The sequence below is a fragment of the Penicillium verrucosum genome (genome assembly GCF_028828655.1).
Source record: "Penicillium verrucosum strain IBT 35672 chromosome Unknown utg000001l_segment0_segment0, whole genome shotgun sequence".
In the NCBI taxonomy this organism is placed as follows: domain Eukaryota; kingdom Fungi; phylum Ascomycota; class Eurotiomycetes; order Eurotiales; family Aspergillaceae; genus Penicillium; species Penicillium verrucosum.
Genome location: NW_026643210.1, coordinates 695366 through 715961, shown reverse-complemented (window position 1 = coordinate 715961; position 20596 = coordinate 695366). Strand labels below are relative to the sequence as shown.

At 47.1% G+C, this 20596-nt stretch overlaps 8 protein-coding genes across 8 annotated transcripts; 3 read left to right on the top strand and 5 right to left on the bottom strand.

The window, feature by feature from the left end:
- Nucleotides 1–216: 216 nt before the first annotated feature.
- Nucleotides 217–1538, bottom strand: N7516_000270 (uncharacterized protein; the record flags this gene model as incomplete). Its single annotated transcript, XM_057212992.1, has 4 exons — nt 217–1055; nt 1120–1162; nt 1228–1260; nt 1311–1538. The coding sequence occupies 4 exons, from the start codon at nt 1536–1538 to the stop codon at nt 217–219; spliced, it is 1143 nt and encodes a 380-aa protein (XP_057074875.1).
- A 577-nt stretch (nt 1539–2115) lies between these two features.
- Nucleotides 2116–4248, bottom strand: N7516_000269 (lysine--tRNA ligase KRS1; the record flags this gene model as incomplete). The annotated part of the gene is made up of 5 exons (XM_057212991.1): nt 2116–2126; nt 2186–2511; nt 2659–3183; nt 3231–3964; nt 4027–4248. The coding sequence occupies 5 exons, from the start codon at nt 4246–4248 to the stop codon at nt 2116–2118; spliced, it is 1818 nt and encodes a 605-aa protein (XP_057074874.1).
- Nucleotides 4249–6023: 1775 nt separating this feature from the next.
- On the bottom strand, nt 6024–8661 carry N7516_000268 (putative dynamin GTPase; the record flags this gene model as incomplete). Its single annotated transcript, XM_057212990.1, has 4 exons — nt 6024–6208; nt 6272–6413; nt 6463–8549; nt 8610–8661. The coding sequence occupies 4 exons, from the start codon at nt 8659–8661 to the stop codon at nt 6024–6026; spliced, it is 2466 nt and encodes an 821-aa protein (XP_057074873.1).
- A 552-nt stretch (nt 8662–9213) lies between these two features.
- Nucleotides 9214–11658, bottom strand: N7516_000267 (uncharacterized protein; the record flags this gene model as incomplete). The annotated part of the gene is made up of 2 exons (XM_057212989.1): nt 9214–9588; nt 9916–11658. 2 exons carry the CDS (start codon nt 11656–11658, stop codon nt 9214–9216), a joined length of 2118 nt encoding a protein of 705 aa, XP_057074872.1.
- A 2293-nt stretch (nt 11659–13951) lies between these two features.
- Nucleotides 13952–15451, top strand: N7516_000266 (mannose-1-phosphate guanylyltransferase; the record flags this gene model as incomplete). The annotated part of the gene is made up of 4 exons (XM_057212988.1): nt 13952–14014; nt 14066–14122; nt 14197–15372; nt 15425–15451. 4 exons carry the CDS (start codon nt 13952–13954, stop codon nt 15449–15451), a joined length of 1323 nt encoding a protein of 440 aa, XP_057074871.1.
- Nucleotides 15452–15886: 435 nt separating this feature from the next.
- Nucleotides 15887–16801, bottom strand: N7516_000265 (uncharacterized protein; the record flags this gene model as incomplete). The annotated part of the gene is made up of 2 exons (XM_057212987.1): nt 16617–16801; nt 15887–16537 (listed from the first exon to the last, which is right to left on the bottom strand). Exons 1-2 carry the CDS (start codon nt 16776–16778, stop codon nt 15887–15889), a joined length of 813 nt encoding a protein of 270 aa, XP_057074870.1. The 5' UTR covers nt 16779–16801.
- Nucleotides 16802–18064: 1263 nt separating this feature from the next.
- N7516_000264 (uncharacterized protein) lies at nt 18065–18891 on the top strand (the record flags this gene model as incomplete). Its single annotated transcript, XM_057212986.1, has 3 exons — nt 18065–18095; nt 18153–18503; nt 18614–18891. The coding sequence occupies exons 1-3, from the start codon at nt 18080–18082 to the stop codon at nt 18889–18891; spliced, it is 645 nt and encodes a 214-aa protein (XP_057074869.1). The 5' UTR covers nt 18065–18079.
- A 793-nt stretch (nt 18892–19684) lies between these two features.
- On the top strand, nt 19685–19978 carry N7516_000263 (Zinc finger RING-type; the record flags this gene model as incomplete). Its single annotated transcript, XM_057212985.1, has 1 exon — nt 19685–19978. The coding sequence occupies one exon, from the start codon at nt 19685–19687 to the stop codon at nt 19976–19978; it is 294 nt and encodes a 97-aa protein (XP_057074868.1).
- Between the last annotated feature and the right edge of the window lie 618 nt (nt 19979–20596).

Below are 20596 nucleotides of genomic sequence, written 5' to 3'. Positions count from 1 at the left end.
GTTATTGGTTGATCTCCCTAAGTCCAAAGTTGATATCCAAGAGATGCGCAATCAGATTCTTTTTTTTTTTTTTTTTCGTCTTCTTTCTCGCCCTTCATAGTTCTTTGTTCTCATCTTCCATGTCTTCACAGTTGTCTCCCCCATTTTCTTACATTGAATTTCCAAATCTCAGTGATACTTCCTTGCTCTGGCCTGCCTCGCCAAATCCACACCAACTTACTCCGCCATCTTTGTAGAAGGTCTCGCAGCACGTGCAGGATTGCGACGTGTTATGATATACCCAACAGGCAAACCGTCCTCACCAATAGGGATATCAGTCTCATCCTGAGGCCACACCTCCTCCCCAGTAATCGACAAGGTCATATCAGAATCCGTAGACAAAGAATCAATCTGCTGCTGCATGACTCGGCGAGGCCCATGAACCACTGTCTGTCCACCTGCAATACCTCTCACAACACGGGTAGTACCAGTAGTTCCCGTTGGGTTAACCAAAGATCCAAGATCCAGCAAGGTTTGCGCAGCCCTAACATGGGCAATGGACTCAGAGGATCGACGGTCTTGGGTCCCGTCCACAGGTGGCAAAGACAGTGGCATATCGCCGCCGCCCTCGGGGACATGAGTCGCTCCGAAGGAAGCGTGAGTTCGGTCTCCGTTTCGGTCGCTCAGACACTTGCGGCAGATTTGCCAGCCGCAGTTCTGGCAGCGAGACATGCCGTTCTTGTTGCGCTTGTTGCAGACGTCGCATTTTGCGGTGTGTGCTGCTACTTCTGAGAAGTGGACGCCGATTCGCCGTCTCTGCACTCGGTGGTTTGCGGTTGCATCGCGGTTAATCCTTTGGCGGTTGATTTGTTTGTTCGGTTGGGCCCGATTTGTTGGAATTCGTCGAGGCGCGTTGGCGGGGGTCTTCGTGGTTGATGCCACTGGGGTGTTTGGTGATAGTCGCTCGCGGATTGTTGTCTGTGCGGAGCTAAGAGTCGATTGTGTAGAGGTTGGGGATGTCTGGATTGGCTGGGGTTCCTTCAGGCGTACTGGGAGTCCAGGGGCGAGAGTCATCTCTATGGGATGGGTTTGTAAGCTGCACTTTTGGCCTGAGACGGAGGCTTTTGTTCTCTTTCTTACCCTTCTCCGCGTTCACATTGGCTTGAGGAGCCCCGGCAGAGACCTATTGTTGGGAAGTCAGCTATGTATGATACTCTCTTTCTCGTATATCTAGCATTCTATACGTACGTTTTGGTAGGTAAATCCGGGGCCACGAAAAGCCTGCTAGATATTAGAATAGTATCTCAAGGGAGAGACGGATGGATACAAACATTCTGGCTAGGGTCAGGCGGGACAAGCCATCCATTAGCTGGATAGGGTGGGTACGGGTTGGGAATGGTATTCATCTTCTGCGGCGAAGACGAGGAACTGCTATCTGTTCCATCGTACATATTGTTAGAAAGATGCGAGCTCGGCTGGTTGCGCCTGTTGACTTCGATAGACTCGTCGAGCTCCCGAAAAGATGGAAGACTCAGGTCTGGGATGCGAGGGAGAGGCATGGTATGATGGCCCATGATTTCGCAAGAGCTGTGCGCGATGGTACTCGATGATATTTGAAGAAGTATTTCTTTGACCAAGAATAGAAAAAAAGGAAGGGGATGGGGATGTAGGAAATGGAAATGGAAATGGATGATGTAGATAAAAGGCTTGGGGTTGATGAAGGTTCTCAGATGCAAGTTGTACTAGGCATTGTTATATACAGTCTCATGGGATCGGACGACGCCTGGTGGTTTTAAGGAGAGGGCCACTTGAAAAGCAAACAAACAGGTCGGAACCCTCGAAAACACAGCAACAGGTAGACTTGATTAGGTTGAGCATCAGGTCAATATCTGGCTATAATCTAATTAGGATTAACTATTTGGGAGTACATATCTGCTTTACATTATATCAAGAGTCGACCTTGAATCAAATACAATCAACAATATTGTTTGGAAAATTGGCTGTATCGCCTCGATAATTTAGAACCTATCTTATTTGCTGCATTTATCATGGAATAGAGAATTTGCATTCAAACCCCCAACGCATAACACATCAAAAGCATCACCCTCCTCTGCTCGGGCAATCATGTCGTTTCATTCATTTGTGGGCTGTATATTCATCGTCAGCGATATCGGCTCGTGGAAATTGGCTGATATTAATAACATACGGATTCCTTCCTCGGGGCTGGGCTCAATGCCGGCGACTTCGGCAGCAGTCTTGGGCTCGGCAGCGGTCTTGTCATCCTTCATCATGGGGAAGGTCAACACTTCCTTGATGCTGTAGTTGTCGGTAAGGAACATGACCAGGCGGTCAATGCCCATACCCCACCCAGCAGTGGGGGGCAGACCGTACTCGAGGGATTGACAGAAAGTCTCATCAACCATCTGGGCCTCGTCATCACCCTGGCTCTTCTGGTTGGCCTGCTCCTCAAAGCGCATACGCTGGTCAAAGGGATCGTTCAACTCAGTGTAAGCATTTGTGATCTCCTTGGTGCTATATTGATATATTGAGTTAGTCATAATTCTTTGAAAGCTGATTGGCCAATTTGGGGTAGACCAAATTCGGACCAATTTGAAATTGGGAAATTTTTTTTAAAAAAAAAACAGCAGAGTTTTAACTCCAACTATAATAAGCACTCACCAAACGAAGGCCTCGAAACGTTCGCAAAGACCAGCATGCTCGCGGTGTTTCTTAGCCAGTGGTGACATCATTTGGGGGTGACCACTGATGAAAGTGGGGTTGATGCACGTGTTCTCGATGAACTCGCCAACCAGCTTGTCAAGCATGCGAGCATTAGTCTGAGGAGCCGAGCAATCCACGTTCATCTTCTTCAGAATGCGCTTGAGGAATTCGTTGGTCTCCTGGGTGTGCAGCTGGTCACCGGGAGGGAACTTTTCCCCGCAGGCCTCCTCGAGAGCAGGCATCATTTCCACTCGCCGCCATGGACCCTTCCAGTTCACGTTGTAGGTTTCGCCAGACTGAGTGTGGAATACTGTCTCATAACCACCGGTCACGTGCTTTACCAGACCGGAAACAAGGTCCTCGGTCAAGTCCATCAGGTCGTACACATCCGCGTAAGCCTGGTAAAACTCGCAAGATGTGAATTCGGGATTGTGAGTAAGGTCAATTCCCTCATTCCTGAAATTGCGTGATAATTCGTATACGCTGCATTGTATTAGCATGGGTCGATAGAGGATAAAAAATTGACATACCGTTCCATTCCGCCTACAATCAGCATCTTCAGGTAAAGCTCAGGGGCGACTCGCATAAAGAGGTCCATGTTGTGTTCATTGTGGTGAGTAACGAAGGGTTTAGCGGTAGCACCACCTGCAATAGCGTTCATCATAGGAGTTTCAACTTCAGTAAAGTCACGGCTATCGAAGTACTGGCGGATGTAGGAGACAATCTTGGCCCGGGTCCGGAAGATATCACGTGATCGTTCATTCATAATAAGATCCAGGTAGCGCTGGCGGAAACGCAGCTCTTTATCCTGGAAGCCGTAATGTTCGGAAGGAATGGCATGCAAGCAAGGTGTCAGGAGAATGACCTCATTGGCGAAGATAGAAAGTTCACCATCGTCACGGTTCTTAGGGTTAGTTCGACCCGGGAAACCGACGATGCCCACGATATCACCTCGGCGAAGTAGCTCGTGCTGTTCTTCAAAAGGCTTTCCAGTGGAGAATTGTGCTTGGCACATCACCTGGACCTTAACACCCTCTGCGCGGATATCGTAGAAGTTCAGCTTGTTGCCGGACGTACGCTTAGTGTAGATACGGCCGGCAATGCGAACGGTGACATCAGTCTTCTGTTCGCCCTTCTGGAGGCCCTCATAGTCCTTGAGGAAATTGCGTAGGTCAGTGTCAACTTGGAATTTGTGCGGGTAGGGATCCGGCTGCTTGGTTTCGCGCAGCTTGTTGACTTTCTTGCTCCGAATCTCGAAGTATTGCTAGATTTACACATTAATTAGCTCCATAAATTGAGAATTGATCTAGTCGTAAAAGTACTAACGTTTGGAGTCAAGTTGGCCTCGTCTTCCTCGGCGGATGATTTCTTTTCAGCCTTGGGCTTGGGGGGAGCAGCGGCCTCCTTCTCCTTCTTCTTGGCGTCCTTCTCACGCTGCTTCTGGCGTCTCTTCAATTCAGTCTTGGAGACTTTCTCGCCGGTGACATCGTCGAGAATAAGATTGGCAATGGAGGCTGTGGCCTCTTGAACAGGGTTGGAGTCCGCCATGATGTGTGGTTACAGAGAACAAAAAAAGTGGGATGGTGGGATGGTGGGATAACAGATGGAATTTTTGGGCGCGATCGGCATGGGATGTGATTGGATGATTTCGGGTTCTTCCAACCTTCGTGACTCATGTCTTATATTGACTCGACTCCCGAGGTGAGACAACTACATAGTTATTAACTATGTAGTTAACTAGTTAAACTATACATGTAAATAACGTTTTTATTAAAAAAACAAACAATGCTCTACTGCCCGGACTCTACCCCATCTCCCATTGTCGAGCATAGTTCGCGGATACACAATTGGGATTTAGGGTTTAGGGCACGCGTATATCTACTCCTTCCAACGTTGTAATGACTGTTTTATTTAACAAGACGAAGGGTTGGTAAGTCATCTGATAGAAAGTACATGTATTTTTATTTGTTAGGGCATCAGATCTGCAATCGGGTTAGCTTAGCTTACTCGATAGTTATCCAGACGTACATACCTACCTACGGAGTAAACTGTCCCTAATACAACTAGTAGATAGCCCTAATTAGCTCAGAGTATGCTATTAAAATTAAAGCAAACAAAGAGGCATGAAATGTATGGTATCGATGAACGACGATGGCTACCATGGCCGGAATTTGCTTCTACTTAGGGCATGAACCCATGTTTACATAATCACCTAGCTGCCCAGATATTGTAGGTAGTTATATGTCGAAGAATAACTTGGTGACAATTATCATGACATCCTATGAGTGTTGGCTCAATTAGACAACCCACTTATCCCATTGGGTTCGAGTAGAGATAGCCGCGGCTTATTTCGTGGTCATTGTGACAAAGTATTTGGAGAACTTTGCGCCAGTTTCGACTTCAACAAGTTTAGAGAGAGCAAGGGGCATATAAACCAATGCCTATTCAGCTTCTTGAACTTATTTACAGTAAACACCTTAGTAGGTAGTATGCCACTCGTATTCGCATGTTCTCTCAAGATTATTATACATAGGCAACCAAACGGGCATTCTGGACTACCAAGGAACGATTCTAACATATAACTAGGCGAGTCCGCTAATAACTGGAAAGCTGACCAAATCCGCTTCTTAATGGGACAAATGCTCTATCTAGATACACATCGCTTGAAGTTTCAGAGTCTTTGAGCCCCGGAATGATTAATATCAATTTTGAAAAGGCCCGTATAAGCTTATCGAGGACAATCTCGCTCATCAAGAACTTGCCATCTTTAGTGTGCTAGGCCTAGAAGAGGTTTATGTGGGGTCTGAGAGACGGCGTTAATAGGTTGATGAACTCGAGGGTAGTACGATAGTGGAAGTTTTCATGGACAGAAAGATATCTGTGTGAACTGGTTAAGTACGATAGATATCTTAATATATCTGAGGGATACATTATCACTACCCGGTCTTTTTCAGAGGTTGCCAGATAGTTTGGTGTACTTTGAGCAACAATAGTTCACTGCTTGGTGCTTAGAGATGATGGGTGCCACTTAAACACTTAAGATTTCTTTCCCTACTAACAATATCTATGAATATAATCATCTACGATACATATAGTCGCTTTCGCTTGATGATAATCGGTACAATGTCCTTTTTCTTGTATTTTTGCTCTGCTTTTCAATTGTTTTACATTTTCAATTTTCCCATTCGGTCCATATGTCCCCATAATATTCAAAACATTGTTCAGGTTCACAGGCATTCCTTGAGAACAGCGACCTCAAGCCCACATTTGGGTTGAGCAACAGTGTAAGTAGCAAGATCGTGAAGACCACAAGAAGCCACAATTCACCAATCTTCTTTGATGTCTACGAGCGCAGTTTGGTCCGAGTCTTCCATTTCGACGTCTGAATCTCGGACGGAGGCCAACCATTCTTGAGCTTTGCTGAACTTCTCCCGTTCTTTCAGTAACTGAGCACGGCGATGCCGGCGTTCAGGGTCCTCTGTCATAAGGTCGAGACAGCGAGCACGACCTAAATTACTTATTAGCAACATTTTCGATCCTCATGCTCAATACATGTGATGTGTTTGCTCACCGTTATCACCGAAAATCTCCAGGTCGTCACGAAGAGTATTAACGAGACTTGCACGGCAAGCCCGGAACAACTTCATGTGAGTGGACTGACATAGGACGTCTAGGAAACGAGAAGATGCGATATCATAGTAGGCCAGCGAGCTCTATGACCGGAATTAGTAAATGCCAGAAGATCTCCCCGAGAAGACTTACAGCCATCATCTCAAGTTCTTGAGAGTATCTATCCGGACCGAGTTGGTCTGGTTGAATCTTCTTGATCTTTTCGAAAATTCTTTCGTCACTCATATCGTGGCCACGAATCTTTAGCCAACAACTGGCACGAGCATTGAATCGACGAGCTTTGAGAGAGTGTGCAGCCTGTGCCATGAGAACTTGATGTTGACCTTGAGCCATTGTGAACGGTATCTCACGCTCGGACTTGCAATAATCTTTCGCGATTTGAAGATGAGCATGGCGGAGCTTGCTCATGAATTCCTTCAATATTCTGTTCAGTTCTTGATACAGACCAGTTTGGTGATATTGGGCGAATTCTTCCTCAAGAGCTTCAATCAACATGCCGTGCACAAGGCTATGGGTGGCCTTTAGGAAAATCTCCATGAGCTTTCCCCAGTGCTCCACGCTCCTTTTGTTCAGATTTTCAATCGCTCGTGGATCAAGCTGGTTCGGCACACCAACCGTGTTGGAGCGGATTTTGAGTTCTGTGAGCTGCTGTAGACTGATTCGGGTAGGCTTCGACCCTTCAAAATGGGAGGTGCTGTACACAGTTCTTCTCGGAGTTGACGGTTCTGATATGGAAGTAGCACTCGCAGGCGACTTTCGTTTCTTTGGAGTTGACATGTTGGCGCCCACAATTTTCATTTCACAATCGGAATCCACAACTTCTGCCAAGTCTTCATTGTCCTTCTGCGCAGCAACGTCCAGGATGGGGCGTGTCTTTGCAAGTGCAGTTTGGAGATCCATGACGATCTTGTTCCACTGCTCTTGCAGCGGCTTTCGCTGCGAAGGACCATTCTCGATGCCGGGTGTTCCATCGAACAGTTCATGGATTTTCCGTTCAAGATCCGAGGTTTTGCCCCACAGGATCCGCTGCACATCTTCAGTAGGAGGATTGGGCAATGTTTGAAGTTCTTCATCAATAGCTTTTGACTTTCCGTCAATCTGCGCAATTATCGACGGCAAAGATCCTAAGATCTGGCGCATCAAAAGGTCAGACAATGCAGTTTGAAGCTGTGTGGTACCGAATCGGTCATGGAAAGCGGCGAGATCCCGTGTCCACAGTGAAGAACCGAAGAATATCTCCTCCTCCTTCCTAGCTTGGGTATGGCTGACAAGTGGATCAGGATTGTTTCGAATGACGTAATAACCGTGACCAAGCTTGAACTTGCTGCCATCCAAGATTTCATGCCATTGATCAAATGCTTCGTCGGGGGGATGGCGATCAGGCTTGGTCAGGACTCCAAGGGTACGTTCCTTTGCGCCCTTAATGTCCCTAACAAGACGAGCAGCACTGGAATTGGTTGCATCGCCTGTCATGGGCATTGTGAGAAGCACAATGCAATGCTCCTGAGAAACATAATCCTTGACCAAGTTCTCGACCAGATTCACCAGGTAACGTTCATTATCCTGTTCAGTCTGGCTAATCACTCCAGGCAGATCGTAGAAAGACAGATTTGGAAGACCAGAACCGGAGATGTCCAAGCGGACAGCATTTGGAGAAAATTTAACCTGGGGCGGCTGCTCCATGTCGGTCAGCCCGGGAAGGAAATCTTGCGAATTCGTGCTAGGGTTCAAAATTGCTAACTGGGCACACAAGATAGCCCCTTTGACATCCTGTTTATTGTCCAAGGTGATAAAATGTTCATCATCTTGGCCACCAAGGGCAATCCATGGTCCTAGTGGCTCTGACTTCTTGGGAATTTTCATCCGCTTCGAGGGATCGAAGACGTAGCGGCGTGACAAGTGGATCATGCATTTCCAGTTGTCATCGCTTTCGGAAAGATTGATTTCCAGGGGGCATCGAGTGCAAGTTCCTTCCGATCTAGGCACCTTGATCTCGGAAATGCCCTCGATAAGGGAGCTTTTTCCGGTGCTCTGGTCACCCACGACACATATCTTCGGAAGCATGATCTTGCTGTCCTCGATTCCCAAGTGGCTGAGGTCTTGAATCTTTTTCACCAAGTTTTTCATGTCCATGGTGAGGTTATCTAGAGAGGAAGCGGGAATTGGGTGAGCGGAAGTGATATCAGGTAGGCCATGAGAGACTGGCGCAGCCAAGCCAGCTATAGGAATTGGGTGACTGATTAGCGAGAGGATTGTCTTTGTCAAGAGACTGGACTCACAAACTGCCGAACTGGGTTCCAACTTGGGAACTCGCTCATACAAGCCTGACATCATGGAAGATCAGGTCTGGGAGAGTGACTGTTAATCACAAGTGGGAAGACAGGAGGCAGGAAGTGGTGCCCAAGATCGCTGGGTATACCCTTAGGCGAAGTGGGAGATGCCAGGAGATACAAATGCAAAACAAACCGAGGATGCTAATGAGGGTGCAAATCGAGACAGGCGCGATGATCAAGACAACGTTGGCGGAAAGAGTGAAAGTTACCACAGGTAAAGGGGGGATGTCAGAGAAGGGAATGACAATCAAAGGGCAAAACTCGAAGACAGAGAAAGACTGGCGTCAGCAGACAAGGGGAGGGTTGAGACCGAGGTCAAGCAGAAAGACAGGATCGAGCTCGAGAAGATAAATAAACGAGGAAAGATGAAAGATCACCAGACAGGAAAGAACGCGAGGAGGATGTTGTGTAGAAAAGAGCAAGCAGAATGATTGCCCAGGTAGGATATTATGTGAGAAAGGAAAGGATGGATGAGGTTGTCACCTTCACGAGGTGGCCTAAAAGTGCTACTGATTGAAATAATCTTCTAAGGTTCTTCTGAAAGTGTATATCATTCATCTTCCAAGTCCATTGCATCTAACTCGTTCTCCACCGCCTTATCGGCAATGAGTTTCTCAATGCTGTGGTCTACCCCATGAACTCGCAACAGGTAGGGCAGCAGAAGTTTGGTTTGGCGGTAGGGTTCATCCCCTAACTCGTCTTTACCTGCCCACTCTTGCCATGTCAGCTCTTTTGGCCTTCGTGGGTTGTTGTGCTTATCGGTAAAGACTCTATTCGCACTCAGGCCGGTCTTGTCTTCCATCTTGGCTTTCTTGAGCGAATATACGCGTCGTACTTCATAACAGTTCCCACAAGTTATGCGATCGAGGGTCAGGGTGCTATCCTTGAGACGATCGAGCAAGGTTGGACCGAGCGTAGTCCAAATCTTTGCATAAAGACAGTGGCAATCTTCGCACGTGATTTCCAAATCTTCTAGGTGACTGGTGGTGATCCCGAAACATCCATAATCTCGGCTATTCACATGACACAGACTGCATATCCATTCTTTCAACAACGGGTGCCAGTGGCGTGTAAATCTCCACTCTTTGTTGGAAAGTGGATTGTGATTCTGCTTCTGGAAGCGGCGATGACAGTGCCAACAGTCGCTCCTGTCCCTTTGCTTTCTGAAATACTCGTCCGAGTTCCTCTCTTCCCAACACGACAAGCACATGGTTGCGGTCTTCCAAGCAGGTAGGTTAGACAGTCCACATACCGAACATGTACAGTTTGCGTAATTGTTCTTCTTGGCTTCCTTGTTGATGTCTCTGTTGTTTTGCATGGCACAAACTGAGCACCAATAGTCCCCAGTCTTTTGTCCACTCGCATCGTAGGCATAGTGCCAGTGCCCTTTGATCTCTGTTGCCCCACAGCGTATGCACTTCTTCTTTTCTTTCTTCATTGGTCGATCAACTCTGTGCTTCCGCCAGTAAGCACTGCAGGACGAACAGACCACATGGTCCTTATCCCTCCAGTGCCAACACCATGTAACAGATTCGGTCACTGCACAATGGCTACATGGTCCGGCGGTGGGACTTGGACGGCGGCCGTTGAACAAAGCGGCCGGGCGATCGGAAGTGTGCTGAGAGCGATACACATAACAAGCCGCGCAATAGTATAACGGTTTCTCTTCGGTTCCGTTAGGGTGGCGATACCATGCGTTGGCTCCGGATTTTTTGGCAGCACAATGGTGACACACCCGTCGACCAGAAGTCTTTACGTCGCTTTGTTTTAGTGGCATTGCGTGGTTCAGGGGGTAGAAGACACTCAAAGGTATTTTGCACTGCTCAAGGGCCTCGAGATACATCTCCTGGGTGTAGCCAATGATTTCTCTGAGTTCAGGATCCTTGCATGGCGTGTAGATATCCAGTAAGAGTATAATCGCCTGCTCAAGCAGGCGAGCCATCCAATTGATGTCCATTCTTAGAAGGTCATCGAACATGTCTAACCTTTCTGGGAAAACACAAACCTGCCTGTAAGATGGCACAACTTTATTGATGTTGGCATAGCAGTACAGGACCATGACTGGCTTGCTATTAGGCTTGCTATTAGGCTTCCAACGACCATTGACTAACTTCACAGTGCTGGTACTCTTGAACAGCTTACGGTGGTCGACACACCGTTTCGAAACGCTTTTCAGGCTAGACCCTCCATATAGACCACTAGCAACCCAGCTCTGCTGATCCATGGTATCTGTTGAGTTGGTTGATTCTACACCAGAGAGTTGCGGCAACTCCCCACTTGTTTTCAAGAAGGCGATCAGATATACCCCCGGAAGATCGAGCGAGGTATCGACAATTGGCAACGCAAGAATATGTTCCGGTGTAAGTTCAGCAGACCCCAGTATTACTCTTGTGGATTCTGGGATGACATATTCAAATATCTCAAGAACTTCTTCGGGTGGGAATTTTCCAAGAGACTGGGCGAAGTCACCACCAATCCACCGTTTGCCTGATTTGCCAGATGCGATTTCATCCGCCTTCGCAGCCAAGAATTCCAAGATGCTGCCTAGCCTCTGGTTGAATCTAGCCAGGCAGACATCCTTGGATTCCTTATCGAGGTCAAGGGTGGTCCTCGGGAAATACTGGGCAAGGAGGGCTTTGCGCTCGTCATCTTTGTCCTCAGTGTCATTGTCTTCATTTTCTTCGTCATCTTCACTTTCCTCAAGGTCCGATTCAACAAGATCGTTTATGGAGTATAAATCAATGTACTCAGGGGAAGCAAGCGCATTGTCGTGAGAAGGGTCGTCGATTCCCGGGATCGACTCTGTGTCGTGATTCTCAGGGCTATGTTCAGAGTTGTTCTCTGAGTCGGTTGCAGAGCCGTTAGGTTCAGCATCAGTGGAGTCAGTGTCGTCTTCGGACATAAGAAACTCGGAACCAGAATCATGCGTCTCAGGGTAGTCTAGCATCTCATGATCTTCGTCCTCTGAAGCATACTCGGGCTGGCTGGGTGACATTGTGCTGTTGGAAGCCTACTTACATCGTATGGTTAGTTGCATTGATCAACATACAGGAGCCCAGATATTGTTGCGCTTCATGAGACAAGAGCTCAGTCCACAGTAAAAGACACAAAACATACCGTTGACATAACCTATTGTATAGGTTACTATAGGTGGGGATAAGGCAGAAGAAGAATCATTAAAGCTAGAAATACAGGGGTTTATATACTCTGTTAAATCATATAAACAAAGGCTCATTCTGTAGCAAGCAAGCAAATAGCAAACAAGCTAACAAACGCTCAGTCTGTAGCAAATAACAAACATGCATGCATGGGAAGAGTGTAACAAACCACAGCCAGAAGGTGTACGGAGTATGCAATTTGTGAATTGGAAAAAAGAAAAAGCGTGAGTGTGATCTCCTGGCATGAGGGAAGGAGTTACGTTGGTCTCGGCGCGTCAGGTTATGTGATTGAGGAAGGTGCGCTGATCTTATCATGGCTCAAAAGGGAAATAGGATGTTTTACTTCATTGACAAAAGTTATTCTTAGCTACGGAACTATCAAATTGATACCCGTACGGGCGACTAAGTATGCCACCGGCATCTCATTGCTTCATATTGCCAGCAGTAATTTAGATCTACCCTCACTTTACAAGCATAGAGACTTCTAAAGTAAATTGAATCTGAACTGAACCTGAACTGAACCTGAACTGAACCTGAACTGAACCTGAACTGAACCTGAACTGAACCTGAACTGAACCTGAACTAAGTCTGAATTGAAATGTGAATTGAAATATGAATTGAATTATATTGTATTATAGAGAGGGTAGTTGAAGAAGGAAGAATTCAAAATCATAGCTACATATGTTCAATGCAATAGGCATATCTAGGTGAATCTTTATAGGGTAGACTGTTATAGGTAGGTCACAGACGGTGAGGTAATAACATTTGCAGACTCTTTACGTCCCCGCAAAGAGAGGGACAGTGGATGGCACTTGGCTCCAGTGCACAAGAGAGCTACGAGGTCTCTTGATTAGCAATGACCTTGCTTCTTGCTCGGTGGAGATTTTTGATCCCATGGTTTTCACGCCGGTGAATACTATCCTGTTCTCTAAAAAGACAAAGTGTTCTAGGAATAGGAGCCTCTCCTAAAAGAACTTTTAGTTCGATTGGACCTAACTTTAATTCGATTCATTAGATGCTTCCGATCTATTGCTTTATCTTAAAACTATAATATTAGTAGCACTCTGGGGTGCTTCCTAAGTCTCAAACACTCATCCTCTGATGAGTGGAGGACCTTTGCTTTGACTTGCTGGCATGTGGTGGTGCCCCCCTTTGCTGGTGCCGGTGGCATACATATGTACTTAGTCGCCCGTATACCTGTCGAGGCGACTGCTTCCGATGATACAAACACCTGTCTATCTTTTGACCTGTTTTTATATTCCTTGTATCAGACTTCTGGGCTCCCAATGTTGGAAAAGTGCTAGTTAGCTGCCAAGCTCCGAGATAAGGAGTGTGAAAGGTCGCTTTGCCGAAAACCTCTGTATATGTGTGAGCTGCAGCTGGACAGATTCCATATTATTCTCTCCAGATTTCTGATCATAACTATAGGAATGAATATTGTTTGTTCTTACCCTTGACCCAAGCCCTAACTGCCGGACGTGTTGTTTAGGAACACACCGCCAATGAACGCCGCCAATGAAAGTCTCTCTCATTGGATACTGCCTTACCGCCTATTTAATCACCGCGTTCTTGAAGTTAGCCGGCAGAATCTACTTCTAGTCATAGGAAATCAACTCTTCTACAATAGAACACGTCAATATTTGGTGCTGATTTTCTAAGGCATGAAGGTTATTGACCTAGTAATCTAGGTATTCAGACATCTTCAGGCTTCAATGTTTCTCATAACTACATACAACATAATTCGTTTTTGTAAAGTGAAAGTGGATCGAAATTACTGCCAGGCAATATTAACCAATAAGAGAGTTATGTATCCGTGGTCCTCTTAGTCGCCCGTACACGTCATTACAGTTATCAGGTCCCATTACTCCACAACTACTGGGATAGTCAGTATTGTTTTAAAAGAATGACTCTCAGTAAATGGTAGATATACTGTAGATATCTTCTAGTATGTATTAAAACAAATCTATCTAGAACTCACATAATCACATAAATTGTAGTGAGACCGAAAGGAGTAAAATGTTGTCAGCTGCCCCACCGAAAGCGTCTTCTTGGCGTTTTTGGGAGCTTCAGGATCTCTCTGGCCTTTTGAGTTCTTGTGATTCTAGTCCTCACATCTCTTTGCATACCGTCATGCTTAATATACCAATGCGTGAAAATCACAATACTCAGGCTTCCACCAAGGCCGTGATCTTGGTGAGTAATGGGATCATCGTGGTAAACAATAACTGACACTTTGTCCCACAGGTCGGAGGCCCCTCAAGAGGCACTCGGTTCCGCCCATTGTCCCTCGATGTCCCCAAGGTATGCATTTGCATCTCATTTGATCGTCCATATGGATATGCACTGGACACAAATTGACACTGCGATTCCCATAGCCCCTATTCGAAGTCGCCGGCCATCCCATCATCCACCACTGCCTGAAGGCGGTGGCCAAGGTCCCCGATGTTCGTGAAGTGATGTTGGTCGGATACTATGATGAGAGCGTATTCCGGGATTTCATCAAGGATGCCTCCAAGGAATACCCCCAGCTCCGCATCCTCTACCTGCGGGAGTACACAGCGTTGGGCACCGCAGGTGGGCTGTACCACTTCCGTGATGCGATCCTCAAGGGCAAGCCCGAGCGTCTACTCGTGCTGAACGCTGACGTCTGCTGCTCATTCCCGCTGGGCGAGATGATGCGACTATTTGAAGAGAAGGACGCCGAGGCTGTGATCCTCGGTACACGGGTTTCGAACGATACCGCAACGAACTTCGGATGCATTGTGTCCGATTCGCACACCAAGCGCGTGCTGCACTACGTCGAGAAGCCCGAGTCACACATCTCCAACCTGATTAACTGCGGTGTCTACCTCTTCGCTACAGAGTGCATCTTCCCCGCCATCCGCAGCGCCATCAAGCGCCGCACCACCCGCCCCCGCCTCCTCTCGTACCCCTCCTCCGATAACCTGGAGTCCTCCTTCGTCGCCAACGGAGACGACGAGGACGCTGAGAAGAGCGAGGTCCTCCGTCTGGAGCAAGACATCCTCTCTGACCTGGCTGACAGCAACCGCTTCTTCGTTCACGAAACCAAGGACTTCTGGCGCCAGATCAAGTCCGCCGGCTCTGCTGTGCCTGCCAACGCCCTGTACCTCCAAAAGGCATTCCAGGCCGAGTCGCCTGAACTCACGGGCCCCTCTGCCACCATCGTGCCTCCCGTCTACATCCACCCCACTGCCTCCGTTGACCCCACCGCCAAGCTCGGTCCTAACGTCTCGATCGGCCCACGTGTCGTCGTCGGCGCCGGTGCCCGTATCAAGGACTCCATTGTCCTTGAGGACTCCGAAATCCGCCACGACGCCTGCGTCATGCACTCAATCATCGGCTGGAGCAGCCGTGTCGGTGCCTGGGCTCGCGTGGAAGGTACACCCATCCCCGTGGGCAGCCACTCCACCAGCATTGTGAAGCAGGGTATCAAGGTGCAAAGCATCACCATTCTTGGAAAGGAGTGTGGTGTTGGCGATGAGGTCCGGGTGCAGAACTGCGTGTGTCTGCCTTACAAGGAGCTTAAGCGGGTATGTTTTCCCCCTGTGTTTTCTATATGCGATTGACTAATGTTCTCTCTAGGATGTGTCCAACGAAGTCATTATGTAAACTGAGCTTTGGTCATCTTTGGTCGAAAACTACCGCCCTGATCTTCTCGTTGATACGGCTTCATTGTCGGGTTTGTCTCTCATCTCATCTTATCTTCTGGTTGGATGGTTATTTGCTTCGTGAGCGCAGCCGATCTAAGGATCTTTTTGTTTTAATCTATCTAGAACGAACCCCAAATGAAATAGTCGTTGGATTTCACGTATTCTCGCATCGATATCTGGTATATCTGCCCGGTTTTATTTTCCTATAAACATCACATATCCCAGTAATTGATCCCCCGAGCAACGCCGTCATGCAGATTTCGTGTCTTCAATCCAAAACACCCGAATATAAACCTTGAGATACAACCCCAGATGAATATGGTAAAATTTCGCTACCATCACCAAATCAAAGAAAAAACAAAATAGAAATAACCCCCAAATACAAAACAATCCCTCAGCGATACATAGCAGGGTCATACCCCGTATTCTGCGCCGGCCTCTGATGCCCATCCTCACCAAAAGCACTAAACCGCACCCTAGGCGCACCACGACGACTCACCCCAGACGCAGTATCATAATAATTCTGCGCCTCGCCAGCATGCGCATGGTGCATATTCTGCTCATAACCCGAATGTTCCTGACCATGCGCCCCCGACATCGCAGGGGGCACATTATCATAATCGTGCAAAGCAGGCGTGGATTCGCTGTGACGATCATCCATCTTGACGTCGAATGCGCCCGAGTCATCCAGACCCGGGTGCGAGCCCATGGGATCGTAAGCGCCGAGACGGGTCTGACGCCGACGCACAATCACATCCAGCCAGACTGCGGCGATGTAGCTGATCAGGCCGATGATGGTGAATGTGAAGAGGGCTTTGTAGATTCGGCAGACGGCCATGCCGGTCGAGTTGCCCCAGTAGGTTGTTGTGCATGATGTTGTTATTGTGCTTGATAGGCTCCAGCTTAGGAGGCCTAGGGATAGGGCCCAGAGGATTGTTAGGAGGATGTTGAGGGAGATGGAGAGTTTTGTTGATAGACTGCAGCTGCAGTGGATTATTGAGGTTAGGATTATGTTGAGGAGGGAGAGGCCTGATGAGACGAAGAGCTGTGGGGAGGTTTTTTGTTAGTTTTTATTTGGGGAGACATGGTGACTTGGTTTATTTGAATGGTTACTTATTACTTACCACCAGGAATGAATATGGTAGTTTGAAGCCATCGGCATGGAGGTGGTAGGTAAACACTGCCAAGATCACGCCTACGACGAGTGAGGAGAGGGAGATCAGGAAGCGGATTAGATGAAAGGGCACTGGCGGGTATGCCGAGGGTTTGACTGAAGGTGATCGCATGGCGAAATGGGGGAAAATGTGAAGATGAAGAGAAATCAACAAGAGGAAGCCCCTACCTAAAGGTCAACATCTTCATGATCGGCGCTCCACTTTGACACGTTTGGGCGTGCGTCATGGCGCTATTTTTATATTTTCATCGCTTTGTATCTTCGTATACGGAGTACAGAGTACAGAGTATAGAGGAATTGTCTCAGATTTCAGAATTTAGATTAAATTGTGGATGTAGGAGATCGATCGAGATCAACTTCAATGTCCTTATGTTGTACTTTAATAGTCCAAATCCTCTATCAGTCAATACTTTAGAACCATCCACTTCACCCCAACATCCAGAAATACAACATACTAAATATCTGCTAGCGCAAGGTCAAAGTCCCCCGGTCTGCATGTGTCGTATCATTTACTCCGTAGACCCCAGACGACTAGTTAAATGCCGTCCCACATCTGCCGTTCGGCTCCATCGAGCTCCACATAACAGTCGTTGACAGGGGCAACTAGGCCGACATCCTACACCCTAAATCATCCATCAAAATTGTTCAAAATTGTTCAAAATTAACCAGAGTCATCATAACTGAGGGATATCCAACTCTGGAAACCGTGCAAGAAGGGGTGTGATGTCAATCCCGTAGCCTAGTCTGGCACAAGGACTCAAATACCCCGTACCTCTACGCACGCCGGTCTTCATCTTAAATGCACAAGCTAGTGCTGATGAGCTATCTGTGTATACTTAGAAGCTTCAAGAATAAGCAATATCTCTGATCATATATAGCAAAGTCCTCTACAGGCCATAAGCCGCCGACTATTCTTGTATAATATGACTCTATAACTATCCTTTTCAGGTTTCCTTATCAATAATGATACAGAACTATGTATTGATTTTCGAATGTACAGCGAAGGGGTGTTCTAAATATATTTCTGGGCATAACCCATGAATATATATATATATAGGAACGACAGTTTCCCAAATCTCCCAAAAGAATCAGAACTATCTATTTCCCTCGCAATTACTAAAATGAGCATTATTTGATGCTCAATATCTCTCAACCTGGACCTTCTAAGAGCTTGTATAGTGACGAACCAATCAGAACAGCCGCGCCGCGTTATCGACTCTCTGCCTTCGGGGAACTTCATTATAAAAACAACCTACACCACCTCCACCCAAAATCTGCATTTCCCTTTCACAGCTCTATCTTGTGCAACGGGAGCAAACAATTTCATTGTTGCCACAACACACGGGCTTTCCCCGCCCATATTCCTCACAAAAAAAGCTCGACCGAAAGCTTGAGACTCGTCCATCCCCCACCATGTCGACCTACGAAAGTACGAATCCTCATCACTAAAATGAAACCCGAATCCCTCAAGCTAACATTATTCCAGTCGAACACAATACCACCGACCCATCAACGGCCCCCAGCGCGCGCCGTCGCCGCCCCGACCTCTCCACCTTCTTCTCAACCCTGTCCCAGATCACTCCAGCTCCCGACCACAGACCCCATGCAGTCCCAGTGCCAGGAGATGTGAGCGCAGCATTCTTCTCTCTCGCCGAGGCGTTGGATATGATGCGCCGCGAGGCCGATACCGCGCCGCGCCCCGACGCGCAGGAGGGCACCGATACCGCCGACTCAGATACCGGTCACGATCTGTTGACCACGATGATTCATTCGTTACTCGCGCAGGCAGATACACCGCCGCGGGAGGTGGAGGGCGTTGATGAGGAATTCTGCGATAGTAAGAAACACTCCCCTAGCTCGCTGTGTCATCAATTTCCCCCGCACTCAGCGGGGCATTCCAATGTTCCTTTGTCGTTTATGTAACTAACCACGCTTAAACCTCTCTAGTGCTCGAACGCGTCCCAAAAGCATCCCTCAAACCCGATGATACATGCCCTATTTGCAACAACCCCTTCGTGGAAGATCCATACCCGCTCATCGTCCAGCTGCCCTGCCACCCGACACACCGCTTCGATATGGAGTGTGTGCGGCCCTGGCTGCGGCTGCGCGGGACGTGTCCACTTGACCGTGTGGACTTTGCGAAGCAGTTGAGGGATAAGGCAGAGGCGAAGAAGAAGCTTGTTGAGGAAGATGAGGAGGAGGAATGGGATGGCATGTATGGCTGAAGAGATCTGAGCTGAGACTATGCAGACCCTTACATTTTAAGCTATCTACTGTGGAGATTAAAAGTATTTCCTATCTTAGCATGAGTGAATGACTGTTGCATCTATCGATCATGTACATTCGAACCAAATGGATATTGAAAGTATGGTACTTGAACAAGAGAACCCAACATAAATAGTGTGAAAAGATGTCTAAAGAAGGACAACTGGTGTTTTTCGGTATAGAATCTAGGCATTTTAGATTCAGAACTGCATTGGCACCTACATTTCAAGTCAATATCCCGGGACTTTTCCGGAGATGCACACCTCGATGATATCCAGTCCTTTGTCTCGTCATTGGCTTTCATACATGTAATCTAATTATTAAACCTACTTGAAAGACCTTTGTCCTCTCTTTGATCAATTTTTTGGGCAGTTTGATTCCTGTCTTTGTCTAACAAAGGGCATACAAGTTCATTGTTAATCCGAAATCCTCGAGGATCTTCCCACTGTCCACATATAAATACCAAGTCTCCAAGCCCTGATTTTGACATAATTCATCATTCCACATCATATCTTTTCTACTACACATCTCTCATCTCATCTTTCTCTATACTTGGACTGAATCACAGACAGTGATATCACCTTCGGAGTATCACACACATCATCAGGGTATTTTCTCCTCCCATTCTCCCTGTGCAACTATATCTATTCGCTTACTCCCCAGGTTACCATTACCACATTTATTATACACCTCAGCCACATCTGGCAATCCAGATACTTACATAATTGTACGCATCCCAGCCCATCAACCAAAATGTCTACCACTATGGAGACCCTCGCACTCGTTTTCTTTTGTCTTCTACTGGGAATAACCATCATGATAATCATGATTCTTGTCAAGGAGTGGACAGAGTATCAAGCTACGCTGTTTTGGCCGAAACTGCGTAGTTCTCGCACTCTCGATCTGGAATCGGGCCTGAATATACTTGGGGAAGTCAAGGAACTGGCATGGCGCATCGAGCAGATGGAAGCTGACATTGGTACCAATCTCAGCCTTGCTGGATACTTGATTGAAGAACAATACCATGATCACTCCTCAACTCCTTGATCGCTTTTCCATCTTGTCAGTACACAAGTATACCTTCCGATAACAGACGCAAGACACGAAGTCCGATCTCCATCTGGATGCCTCCTATGCGTAGGGATAGTGCATGAGATGTTCGGGCCTAGTGCGTTGTCCCAGTTCTCTGCCCTATACTCCCATGTCTTTCGAGGCGGCTCACCTTGATGGAACTGGAGTGGGTGGGGTTATTATTGTTTTATGTCCCGGATAGCACTAAGGTGCAGTACCGGTAGTTAGTTAATCATCTTTTGATGATGATGCTAGAAGAGTTTGAATTGCCTATGGTGGATATGTTTGTGTTCAACTGATATCTGCCATAGGTTCTGTTATTGTTTATCTTAGTTTTGGAGGTGTCTATGAAGACGCTGTGGAAAGGACGGAGAGAAGGATTATACCTACATAGGATATAGGTATATAGCTGACTTCAACCAACTCAATATCTGTAGTGCTGGTAAAAAGGTCGGATAAAGAAAGCTGCTGAAATAACCGGCTAGACATCAATTAAAATGTATGACTACCTTGCTGGTCAATGGTAGAAAATAATTTGCTAAACTTGGAAATGTGTATCGATTTAGTCAACTAGTACTTCGAATAATCTTGTAG